Raw genomic sequence first — 12,543 nt, forward strand, 5'->3', positions numbered from 1 at the left:
TTTTACAGTTAAATATACTTTTCCAGGGAAATACATCAATACAGAGGAATGCATCATACAATAAATAAAAAGTTTAAGGTGAAAATTTATAAATAAACAAATAAAACGTTTTAGCAATAAAGAAAATAAATGAAATTAATCATTTTATAATACTTTTTATCATTTATTTTCATTTTTTATTGATTGATTTATTTGTCCTTTTTCATCTAATGAAATAATGTGTTAATGCCTTTATAAATGTGGTACAAATCTGATGTGAAGAATTATGGACCTTTTTTGTCAAAGATCCTTGAAGAGTTTGTCATCAAGCAAGTTTATGATTTTCTGTCTCAGAGTATTTTGCTATACCCTAAGCAGTCTGCTTTTAAGAGTGGTCATTCTACTGAAACTGCTTTTTATCTGTGACTGAAGCATTGATAGTAGCATAGGCCTCTGCTCAATCATCAGTTCTGATTCTACTAGACTTGGCAGCAGCCTTTGACACAGTGAACCATGACATCCTCTTCTCCAAATTGGGAATTTCGGGGAAAGCACTCAGATGGTTTGAATCGTACCTCAATGGACGTTCATTCAATGTGTCATGGCAGGGACAAATGTCAAAATCTCACCAACTCTCCACTGGTGTACTCCAAGGATTGGTACTCTAACCCCTCCTTTTTACAATTTACACTACACCCTTAGGTGAGATAATTTGTTCCCATGGCTACTCCTATCAATGTTGAATGCGGATGACACTTAACTATACTTTACTTTCACCCAGGATGACTCCACAATTTCAGATGGTATTTCGGCATGTCAGTGATATTTCAGCTTGGATGATGGATCATCCCCTTCAGCTTAATCTTTTGAAAACTGAGCTGCTTGTATTCCCAGCCAACCCGTCTATCCAACAAAATTTTAACAGCAAGCAAGTGATCTCAGTTGAGACTGTTTTCGTTTGTAGTCCCTTGGTGGTGGAATGACGTATCTAGTGCTGTCTGTTCAGCCTTGGAATATTTAAAAAGTGCTTAGCAACTAATCTTTAAACTATCATCTGACTAATGAGTTAATTTGCTTGAGGCCTACTCTTTAGTCAGTTTTGGTATGTACTATTGTTTTATTATTCATCATATTGTTTTTTATTGTTATTAAATTAATTAATTGGTACCGAATACTGTTTATATTTCATTATTATTTTTATTTATTTTTTTACATTAGGCTAGTATCAAAGGCTTTTTATGTTTTAATCTATCTTTGAATTAAAGTCTGTTTTTAATGTTTTGAAAGTCACACTTGCAAGCGTTTACTAAATACTGTAGCCATAACCATAATATTAATTATGTGAGGATTGGGCCCCCCTCCCCCCAAAGTCCTATTTGCATGTCAGATTGGTACGAAATCTCCATAGGCCGTGCCCCCTCATGGCAATACATGAGAGCACTGAGGATAGACTTGCATTTCCAATAGCCTATACACACACCCCTCTTGCAGGCGAATGGAACGTTCCTAATTTGAGAATTTCAGGTGTTCGGACACGTCCGTTAGTGTGGTGAAAGCCTGGTAGGGCAGAATAAGGCGTCGTAAGAACTGGATGAAAAAGGTTACGTGTAGTAGGGTGAGGAAGATAGCCAACAATCGAGCATCCCCGCAAGCAGCGCGTTGAAAGAGCTCAACATCAAGAGAGTGAGGATATTTCCTACGACCAGCTGAGGCCGCCCCTGATCAATTCATTACAACACGACTATAGTGCCAGTGCTTGATTGCTTGTCATTTTATTTTTCCAATTTGTTGAACACCTGAAGTGAATGTGTCCTCCGGTATTTGTCTATGCGGTCCTGGCCGCGTACCTTTGCGGCCAGCTTGTCCCAACAACGTGCAGCCTTGCTCTAAATTACAGACCGATTATCGGTAAGTGTTCTCAGATATTAACTATATTTCTACAGTGCTTTCAGAGACAATTATATTTTACAATTTGTTAAAGTCGTGTGCTAAGCTATAGAATGTTCTGGAATTCAAACCAGTTTTGAATTGACGTAGACTCTTCTCCCCCCTTCCAACAGAAAAAAATACATTTTCTCATTGCCCAAAGATAGAAGTCTTTACTGATGTTTTGTAATCGGTAAATCGGCACGTTTCGATATGCCAGAAGCAATTAAATAACGTAGTCCATTTCTTACTGATGGATGTCGCGCTTGCTGTTAAAGGTATATTGGCTCAGGAAAATCGAGACAACGACCTACATGCCCAAGGATCATCCTATATTGCCGCCTCATACGTGAAGTATATCGAAGGAGCAGGAGCAAGAGTTGTCCCTATCAGGTAGGCTACTCATTGTCTGCGCAGTGTGTGCAATGTCATCACCAGAACGGTCACAGAGTAAATCGCCTTTCCTTTCTTTTGCCAGAATAAACCAAACAACTGAGGAGTATGTGAAAATATTCAGCTCAATAAATGGGTACGTTGTTGCCTGATTTAATGGAAACAAACTAAAAATCGAATTTTTAAAATTCAGTCTTGTTTGTCTTCTGATTGTATCTCATAAAGGTCATAATGTTTTGCTGATTAACAGATTGCTGTTGCCGGGCGGAGATGTGGACATACAAAAGTCAGAGTTCAGTAGAGCAGCCAAGATATTCTATGATCTGGCAATAAAGGTACATTACTTAACACCCACCCACCCACAGAGACACACACACACACACACACACACACACACACACACACACACACACACACACACACACACACACACACACACACTCACACTCACAATTATCCAGTGATCTAACTAACATCTGAGGGGTTGTGACCTTTGCACTGTATGTCTGGTTCCAAACCCTTAGGCCAATGATGCTTCGGATTATTTCCCTGTATGGGGGACTTGTCAGGGCTTGCAGCAGCTTACTGTTCTGACCAGCAATAAGAACCTTCTCACCCTGACCAACACCAAAGCTGTGGCTCTTCCCCTCTCTTTCACCCAAGGTGTGTTTCTTGCTAGATAGCCACTTCAAGTATGGAGATATCACATAATACACTGATTCATGCTCTGTTGAGGAAATACATTTTTATGTTTATCAATTTCTTTTTGAATAAGTTTAAATTATCAAACTAATGACATTCTTTCTTTTAACATTCTTTCTTAAGGAGCTCAAAACAGCAGGTTGTTCAAGAATTTTCCAAAGGACCTGTTGCAGTCTCTCGCAGTGGAGAACATCACCTCCAACTACCACAGCTGGAGTCTCTCTCTACAGGTCCACCATTTTACTGGCACTGATGTCCGCATGCCATTTACGTTGAAATGTATTTATTCAGTTAGCAGACAAACGTATTCCCTCCAAAGCGACTAACAGTACAGATATCCATTTTCAACCGCTGCCTGTGTGGGCTCCCTGCATCCCTGTAGGAGCCCCTGTGTGCACACATGCGCTCCCTGAGAATCTGACCCAAACCCTTAACATTTATTAACTATTAACCACGCTGTACAGATGTCCAGTACATTTTCATCAGTAGCCTATTAGAGATCAAACTCACAATCTTAGTGTTGTAAGTTATCTACCAGTTTCTCTTCCAGTTTCTGGAGTTTTCTCTCAAACTATGCATGTCTTCACAGAACTACTCCCGGAATGCCAAGCTGAAGAGGTTTTACAAAGTCCTGACCACCAATTCTGATGGAAGGAAGGAGTTTGTTTCAACCATGGAGGGTATGTGTGTGTGTGTGTGTGTGTGTGTGTGTGTGTGTGTGTGTGTGTGTGTGTGTGTGTGTGTGTGTGTGTGTGTGTGTGTGTGTGTGTGTGTGTGTGTGTGTGTGTGTGTGTGTGTGTATAATGAGTGGGGAATGTCACTTTTAAAGGAATAGGTGGTCATAAGATGGTTTTGGCAGACGTTTATAATTGATTTTAAACACTCTCAGCTGATCTCAAAGAGGTGACTCAGGTTGCAGTACACAGCATTTTGTTGCATAGAAACAGTCAGAATATTTTGTCAGAGTGTTTGAAGACTGAAACAGGATGTGGTAAGTTCACAACATGGGTGCTCATTTCATTTTTTTCCTAATCTTTGCTTACCTAAGGTAGGGTGACTGACCAGGCCAGCTATGGCACTGTGCCACGCACGCACACACACACACACACACACACACTCACACATACATGCAAACACGGCTGAGCTGTAACAAGGAAGTAAGTGTTTATTTCAAAAACAGGCAGGATAACTGCACAACCTCTGCTCTTTCACAACAGTGATGCTTTGCAACGTACCTCACATACCCAGCCAAGAGACATTTACGGCTACCTGTTAATTTAGTCAGGTTTGTAATTAGTCAGGTGATTTCTACCCAAAGCGACTTACAGATGAAGAATAATTCAAGCTGATCAGGTGGTTACCATACCAGACAAACAGGATACAAAGTGTTTGTAGAATGACACAGTAAGCTGAGAAAGCTTATCAAACACGCATTGCACACACACACACACACACACACACACACACATAAAAAACTCAGAGCTTCAGTGAAGTCTTAGTGTAGGGCATGTAGTCCACCAAATGCTGCAAAGCCTGGTTAACTGTTGCATCAGGGCAATACGTGTCTTTCTCAGGGGACCGTGCAGAGGTGTATGAGGGAGGATGGAGCAATGCTCTTTATTCCCCTTGGAGACCCCCAATTCCCATACTGGCTGGGTCATAGTAGCCACATTTCCAACATCAGGCCAATGTGCGTCAGGGCTATGTGCAGTTCAGCCAGAGTCCATGTTCTCAGTCTTCAACCCGCGGGAACAAAGTTGATTTGATTGATTTGCCACAGTCGGCAACTTCAACAATAAAGAAAGATAGATAAAGATGTGTTTAGTATAGCTGATCTGATCGGTCACTTTTCTTCTCTGTTCCGCCTCCTGCAGCCTACCGCTACCCGTTCTACGCAGTGCAGTGGCACCCTGAGAAGAGCCCCTTTGAGTGGATAGACAAGCCCGGCATGATCCACACCGTCTCTGCCATCCGGGCGGCCTTCTACACCTCCAGCTTCTTCGTCCACGAAGGTGAGGGTGAACAGAGAGAAGGCAACTGTGTATGAATGAGGGGGAAATCAGGGGTTCTGAGTGGCATCTGAGCTCTGTGGGAGGATGTCTGATTGAGCTTTGTGCCCCTGTCTGCATGAATAACCAGTCACCTATGTTCAATGGGACTCGAGGGAAGGTTTTAGGGTAGTTTAATGTTGTAATTGATTGTATTTGGCATCACATTGGCAATGTCCTATCAGTTGTGCTCCAGTGAACTTACAGAACTGCATTTTAAAGTCTGCTTAAAGGTGCTATCTGTTAGGTGAAAATTCATCCTAGTTACCTCAGGACTCCGGAGCTGCATATAAGTATATTTATTAGACAAACAACAACAACGATTGCAATCGGGGCACGGATGGAAGTTATGCACAAGATTGGAAGAAGCACAGTTTGTCCCTTCTTATTACTTCTGGTCTAAACATGCTCTTGTACGAATGCAGACTAAGTGGCACCTAATAATCTAAGTTACACACACACAGAAAAGATTCATACAAGGAATATATTAATACAAGGCACTTGATTCATATATTCTTCAGTCATTAACAGTGCTTGGAAATTATCTCCATCACTATCTGTAAGAAAGAACACAGTGATTCTGTGATAAATTGGGTATTATGTGCAGGTAATCAGTGGTTTTATGATATCATGCTGTATGCAGTAGTTTGATTGGAGTTGCCCCCATTGGTATTCGTTTTAATGACAACCTTAAAATGATTTGAAAATCTAGCATGGCATTATCTGTAATAAACCTAGTTTCATATTTAAAAATATAACAGTCACATACTGTGTTAACTGTGTGTGTGTGTGTGCTTTTATGTAGCCATGAAAAGTCAGCATCGCTTCCCTTCGCCCAGTAAGGAGGAGGAAGCCCTGATCTATAACTACTCTCCTGTCTTCTGTGGACTAGACTGCATCTTCATCCAGAACTACTACTTCAACTGAATACCACCCCACCCATCTAATAAGCTCATAGTACTATGGCTCTGCTTTTGGTGGTGTTAAACTTCTCCATTTTGTGCTTATCAGAGCAGTATTTGTCACTTATGAGTTTTATTAAGTGGGGCCAACTCAGAGAATTGTTCTTTTTTTGTTTTAGAGTGTAGTATAATTTTAGTTGATTTGTTGTGGTACGTGGAGTGTCTGTTCTCAAACTTGTGGTGTTGTAGTTGTTGTTATTGGACAGTGTTTTATGTTAGTGACAGCATAACGCATGGACAATATCAGGAAACAGGTTAATGAAATATCAGGGCATGTCTCCACTGTTTGATTACAGCAAAATATCCACACAGGGCAGCAGTGCCATAACATTTCCTTAGGTTGTGACTCTGTGTCAATGGATTAAAAACTTTTTTATTGATTTCACCGTGTTGGTATTGTTTTATATCACAATTTCTATCAACCTTAAGTCAGCAAATACCAGTTAGGTGTTGACATATTCTAGATGACTCACCTCAGTGATATTTCACTTGGCAGTCAATGTTTATCTACATCCTATAATCAAAAATACTCCTATAATCCATTCATTTGTTTTATAACTAATTCCATTTAGTGTGTGGCTCATATTGTATACACTAGGTGGTGCTATAGTATTACTTGGTAAAACTTGGGTCACATTGTGTGAGGCAACAGTAAGTGCTGTATATTCAACCACAGGCCCTTGCAGCAGACTCCATTCTTGGGTATAGATTATGGGAGACAAATACAGAGAGTAGACATGGTTTCTCCAAACATTTATTGGCTATGCCTTCAGAGTAATCTCAACTCTATGTGACACTTCAACACTGAAAGCAAATGTGAATGAAATATTTTGTACAAACTCAGAAATAGTTGAGGTAAGAAAAAGATAAATAAAATGTGCAATTTGCAGTCAGTTCTCTTACACATGAGCTTTCTTTCCCTAGCTTGTGAGTACTATACTCTTTACAGTCTCATAAGGACCACTCTTTTGCAAGCTAGGGGGATTTTAAACAGGGGATGACGGTATACAAATGATAAGGAGCAGATACAGATAAAGAGAAAGTGAAAGTTCTGATTATAAAATCACAAAAAAACATCATCTTGATTTGGGTCTAAATCTTCGAATATCTATGTAGCTATTAGGACAGTCATAACCTCAGTCATATCACAACAGTGGCAGCCCAGAGATATGATAAGCTAACAAAATGTATGGCGGTTCTTTATAGATGTTTAAAATGCAGGACTTCTTTTGCTTGACCGCCATTATGACCAGGACTACGCAGAATTCTGAAGGTACGGTATGTTCTCTCCTTACAGACACATTTTGTCTGAAGCTGGTCAAACATACCAGTCACGGAGGAAGATGATCGAGTAAAAAATACGGATAAACTGATCACATTTTTTTTATCCTAACTAAGCTTGGACAAGCCAATCTTAAAGAGCTAACAATGAACAGCTGTGCTTTGCTATAAACATCTCATTCCCAACTAAGTAATGATATGATTGGCTTTCACACTACCGCTATGATAAAGTGAACATAGTCCAACTGGATACTAATTTACAGGCCTATGGGTATAATAAAGGCCAGAAGTATTGTCTGCAGCATGTACGGTTACTTCTTAAGAGTACAATGGAATATATCCTTATTTAATACGATATGAGAACAGGAGGCACACCGACAGCCATTCAAACACGTTATAAGGAGCAAGGCATGTGTGCTTCAATCAAGCATTCAACACATTAAAATGCAAAGAGCCAGGTCCAATAGAAGCTACTTTCATTCATATAATAAAGGAATCAATAGGCTTAAGCTGTGGTACACAGTCCTGACATTCTGGTATGTGTGTCTGGAATTCTGTCTGGGACAACCATCGGCTGTATATATACAGTCATTGGGAACACCTTACACTTGAAAATACTTAGATTTTCGTGCTGTTTGGATTTTTAAAAGGTACCACTAAAACAACTGATCTAGCCCTGACACAGGTATTAAGGCATATTTAATGCATGAATCGAAATCGTAACAATAATAGTATTATTCATAGTAATGAAGTCTTTGGACATGAGCATTTTAACATCAAGGACAGCCAAACAATGTCCAATTCAGCGTGATTGAAAGTAACCACCCTTTCAGCAGCAGTGCCAATTAATACAATGCCCATCAAACCCAGGAAGGCCATGTTTCAACTACAATTCAAAGGGAATTTCAAAAGTAAGTGCCAGAGAGTTTTGGGCCTTGAGCTATTTCCATGGTTTCCAGCCATATCTCAAGGTGATTTGGATACATTATATATTCCATAGCCCATGTTACAGTGTAAATACACTATCATGACCAGTGTGTAGTGAGTAACACAGAGTAACACACCTGATGCACAAAACTAGGGTCAGGGTTTGCATTAAGGTTATGGAATTACAAACGATCAAAGTGCAGTCACATACTGATAATTGTGTAGTGTAGAGGTGCAGTAAGTAGGTTATTTCTTAAGAAAAAGAAAATGCTTCCAAACGTATAATGATAGAGTAACTCTGAAGGCATCATTAATAAACAGTGTAACCCAATATTACTGAGACCTTTTCACACTTTGTTTCTTAGTTTCTGTCAGCCCTTTTTTATGTATTTGTACGGGCTCTTTACGTGGTCAACAAATGCATCAAAACAACATGCACAGAAGACACAGGAGCGATTGTTTGTCCTTCACATAATGTCATTACTGTAGGTCTAGAAGGATATTAACTTTTTCACAACAAAAAAACACTAACTGCACCTTTATGAGTTACAGTGTAGCAGGGGCTGTGTTAAAGTGCTAGCGGTGGTTTCCTTTAGCAGCCCTGTTACCCCTTGGTGTTGGGTTAGAGGTGGGTGTCCTCCTCCATGTTGTCCACCTCTTCTTTGCCAGGTTTGTTGACCAGGATCTTCCAGCCTCCACTTCCTCCTCCTCCTCCTCCTCCTCCTCCTCCTCCTCCTCCTCCTCCTCCACCTCCTCCTCCTCCACCGCCTCCGACAGGCCCGCCGTTGGCGCTGGCCTTTTTCTGCAGCTCCGATTGGCTATCGCTTTCCAAAGTGGGGTTGTCATGGCAGCCGTTCTCCACAAAATGGAGCTCCTCCCCACGTGACTGTTTAGGGAACACACACACACACACACACACCCATACACACACACCCATACACACACACACACACACACACACACACACACACACACACACACACACAAGCACACAGACAGACACACACACACAGAGGCAGAGATTAAAGATGGGATGGCACCACCCATGGAGTAGTGGTGGAGCAGGAGGTGGAGGGGTTTGGGAGGAAAGCCTTAACAATGACTGAACTCGTGGTGGACTGAACGAACAAGGATTACTTTAAGTATAATTTAGAGCTTACCATGGATTTGCTCATCTGTCTGCTTAAGACTACAGTAGTGGAATGCTGATTTTTGTTGTTGTTTTTTTTGTTTTTTCAGTAAGCATATTGGCATTCCTACCAGACATTCCTATCAGACAACACCATTTTACCTGGCCTCTATTGCACCTGCATCTGCAGCAGTGAGTGCAGTAGGTCAGGAGATGTGGCTCAAATGAGCGCTATATTTTGTCGCTATGAATTCTGATAAGGTATGTAAAAGTGCCTTTACCAAAATCAACACATGAAAAATGAAATAATAATAATATTGCAGGGACAAGCACAAATTATGCACCAAACCCCTGCAGAGACTCCTGTATGGTGTCATCTGTTATATTTCAATAAAAGATAAACACAAACAAATGGTCTGTATTCATGCCGTTGCAGCTACAACAAAGCGCAGAATGTTAACCTTTTATTATGTTATAGTATGCACTATACGAGAACCATCACCGCTAACATGTGTGTCTATGTGCGTTTGTGTGTGTGTGTATGTGAGTGAGTGTGTGTGGTGTGTGGTGTGTGTGAGTGAGTGTGTGTGGTGTGTGTGAGTGAGTGTGTGAGTGATTGAGTGAGTGAGTTAGAGTATGTGTGTGTGTGTGTGTGTGTGTGTGTGTGTGTGTGTGTGTGTGTGTGTGTGTGTGTGTGTGTGTGTGCGCGCGTTTCTGTGCGTTTCTGTGTGTGTGCGTTTCTGTGTGTGTGCACACGCATTTGTGTGTGTGTGTGTGCACGCTTCTTACCATGTTTTTCATCTTGGGAAGACGGCGCTGCCAGCAGATGTAGATGAGGCCGGAAGCAATGATGACCACACACACCGACCCGATGATGACCAGAACCACAAAGAGTTTGCCGTAGTCGCTGCGTGTCTGACTCGGCCGGGCATGGCAGCTTGTCACGCTGCTGTAGTTCTGGATGCCAATCTGGATAAATTACATTTGTATTTCTATTATATTACATATCATTTATATTTAAAATGCTGGTGAAGGGATAGGATGCATTTTATGTTCAACATGACTAAGTGGTTTCATGAAAGAACATGACTCAAACAGATCTGGCTGAGGTCAGGCAAAGACACGGGAAACTAAACAGTCTCCAAATGAAAATAACGATCACTAACGGTTACAGATATTAACCAGATACCAGCTGTCTGTAAGCAGATACCTTCCCATCCATAAATGTGTGTGTGTGTGTGTGTGTGTGTGTGTGTGTGTGTGTGTATGTGTATGTGTGTGTGTGTGTGTGTGTGTGTGTGTGTGTGTGTGTGTGTGTGTGTGTGTGTGTGTGTGTGAGATTAGTTTTCAAATCTCGAAAAGTTTATACATGCATGAAAAACAAACCATTTCAAACCAGTTTGAACCAGTTATTTGTTACTAGTGCCCGGCATCTTACCTCTTGCAGACCTCTGCGGATTTCTCCTAACATGGAGAGCACATCCTTCGTTGCAATAACACCTAGTGATAGAATGGCACAGAAATGAAGGGAGACCACATATTAGTCATAATAATGTAATAATTATCCAATATCAGTCATAATAATGTAATATGAATCCCATATTAATCATCATAATAACCATCAATGAAAGTAAATATAATAATTTTAAGAGCACTTCTAGCATAGCACTACTGCCATCTATAACACATGAGCCATTTTTGCTGGTGCTTAGTGAGGCATATTTATCACTCTGGCATAGATACTGTCATACTTGGGATACAGCTCAACACAGGCACGGAACTGCTGCCGTGAGATGTGTGTGTGGGGTGGGGTGGTGCATGACACAGTATGGTGGGGTGCATGACACATTTGTGCACACACATACGCACATGCACACACACACACAACACATACACACACACACACACACACACAGCCTAAAGAAAATCACATAGCAGATGATTGTGGAGCATATGTAGTCTTGAAAATGCAGCTCTGTATAGGCCGCTACAGGGGACTTCACAACACACACGTCAGTGGCCTCAAAAACCAAAGCTCACTCAATTACACAGGGGAGAAGGTGCTCATGAAACCTGATGCAAAACAATCGTAGCCTGCATTCAGGTGGTTTAGCTTTTCTGCACAACAGCCTTTAGGATCAGCCTTGTGAACTACTCATTACTTTGTGCTCACTCTCAACAGGCTTCCTAGCTAACTGTAGCTTGATTATTGGACCTGAATTGAAAGACTCTTTGTATGAAAGCGTCTGGCAAATGAACAAATGTAACTATAACTTCCTCTATACCTCAGTCCTACACAGCCATTTTTCTATCCTTAGTGCCCATGGCAAACATTGTAACATGCAATCAGCAGTCACTCACTCCTCAATCCTAGCTTTTCTGCGCTATAGCCTTTACGATTAGTCTTGTTGGCTAGAGTTTCACCTATACACTACTCCTACACATGCGTTTTCCATGTTTCCATCCCTGGTGTCCATAGCGTGTGTGTGTGTGTGTTGGCTGGTGTAGCGTACCCTGGTCGCTGGCGAGGGTCATGAGCAGCTGGTGGTCGTTGCGGGTTGGCTTGCTGAGGGAAATGAGCCAGGATCCCTTGGGGCTGTTCATCTTACGGGAGAAGGCCGCCTCCAGCATCTCCAGGAGCCGTTCCCCGCTCTCCACGCGAAATTCATCCTGCAGGAAACATAGCACACCACCACTGTATGACACACAGCCCCATTTAAAACTATCTTTGGGTTTGTAGCTGACAATATAAACATAGCACAAAAAGTAAGGACATTTGTGTTAGGTAGATTATTTCTTTGTTGTAACAATGCTTCTTGGCAATAAATCTTATACCTATATACCGTTATACCGTTATAAACATATTGGAGTTCTAAGAAGAGGATCTCCACATGAAATCCATCCTGGAGGAACCACAATATCAGGACAAACACACAGCAGATGTGTAGTTAACACTCTCTGACCCTATATATCCACTGGACTGTACTGTGTATGGGGACTACCTCTAGAGAAAAAGGGTAAGAAGAGTAAATATGAAGGACACTTCCAATTAAAGGCAAAGCTGAAGTTTCAGTCTGCGTTTGGCTACAAGCCTATGCAAATGGACAAATGAGGGTTTGTGAGCCCCTTGAGGTCTGTAACAGACAGCACACACATACTGGAATACAACACTGAAATATTGCTCATGCTGACCATG

General features: G+C 41.3%; 1 protein-coding gene across 1 annotated transcript; it reads left to right on the plus strand.

Moving 5' to 3' along the window:
• Positions 1–1,784: 1,784 nt before the first annotated feature.
• On the plus strand, positions 1,785–5,975 carry LOC308371202 (gamma-glutamyl hydrolase; the record flags this gene model as incomplete). The annotated part of the gene is made up of 9 exons (XM_080846048.1): positions 1,785–1,887; positions 2,184–2,298; positions 2,384–2,434; positions 2,549–2,633; positions 2,823–2,961; positions 3,124–3,230; positions 3,590–3,680; positions 4,875–5,012; positions 5,854–5,975. The coding sequence occupies 9 exons, from the start codon at positions 1,785–1,787 to the stop codon at positions 5,973–5,975; spliced, it is 951 nt and encodes a 316-aa protein (XP_080702174.1).
• Between the last annotated feature and the right edge of the window lie 6,568 nt (positions 5,976–12,543).

This window comes from Sprattus sprattus (assembly GCF_963457725.1).
Source record: "Sprattus sprattus genome assembly, chromosome: 10".
Taxonomy (NCBI): domain Eukaryota; kingdom Metazoa; phylum Chordata; class Actinopteri; order Clupeiformes; family Clupeidae; genus Sprattus; species Sprattus sprattus.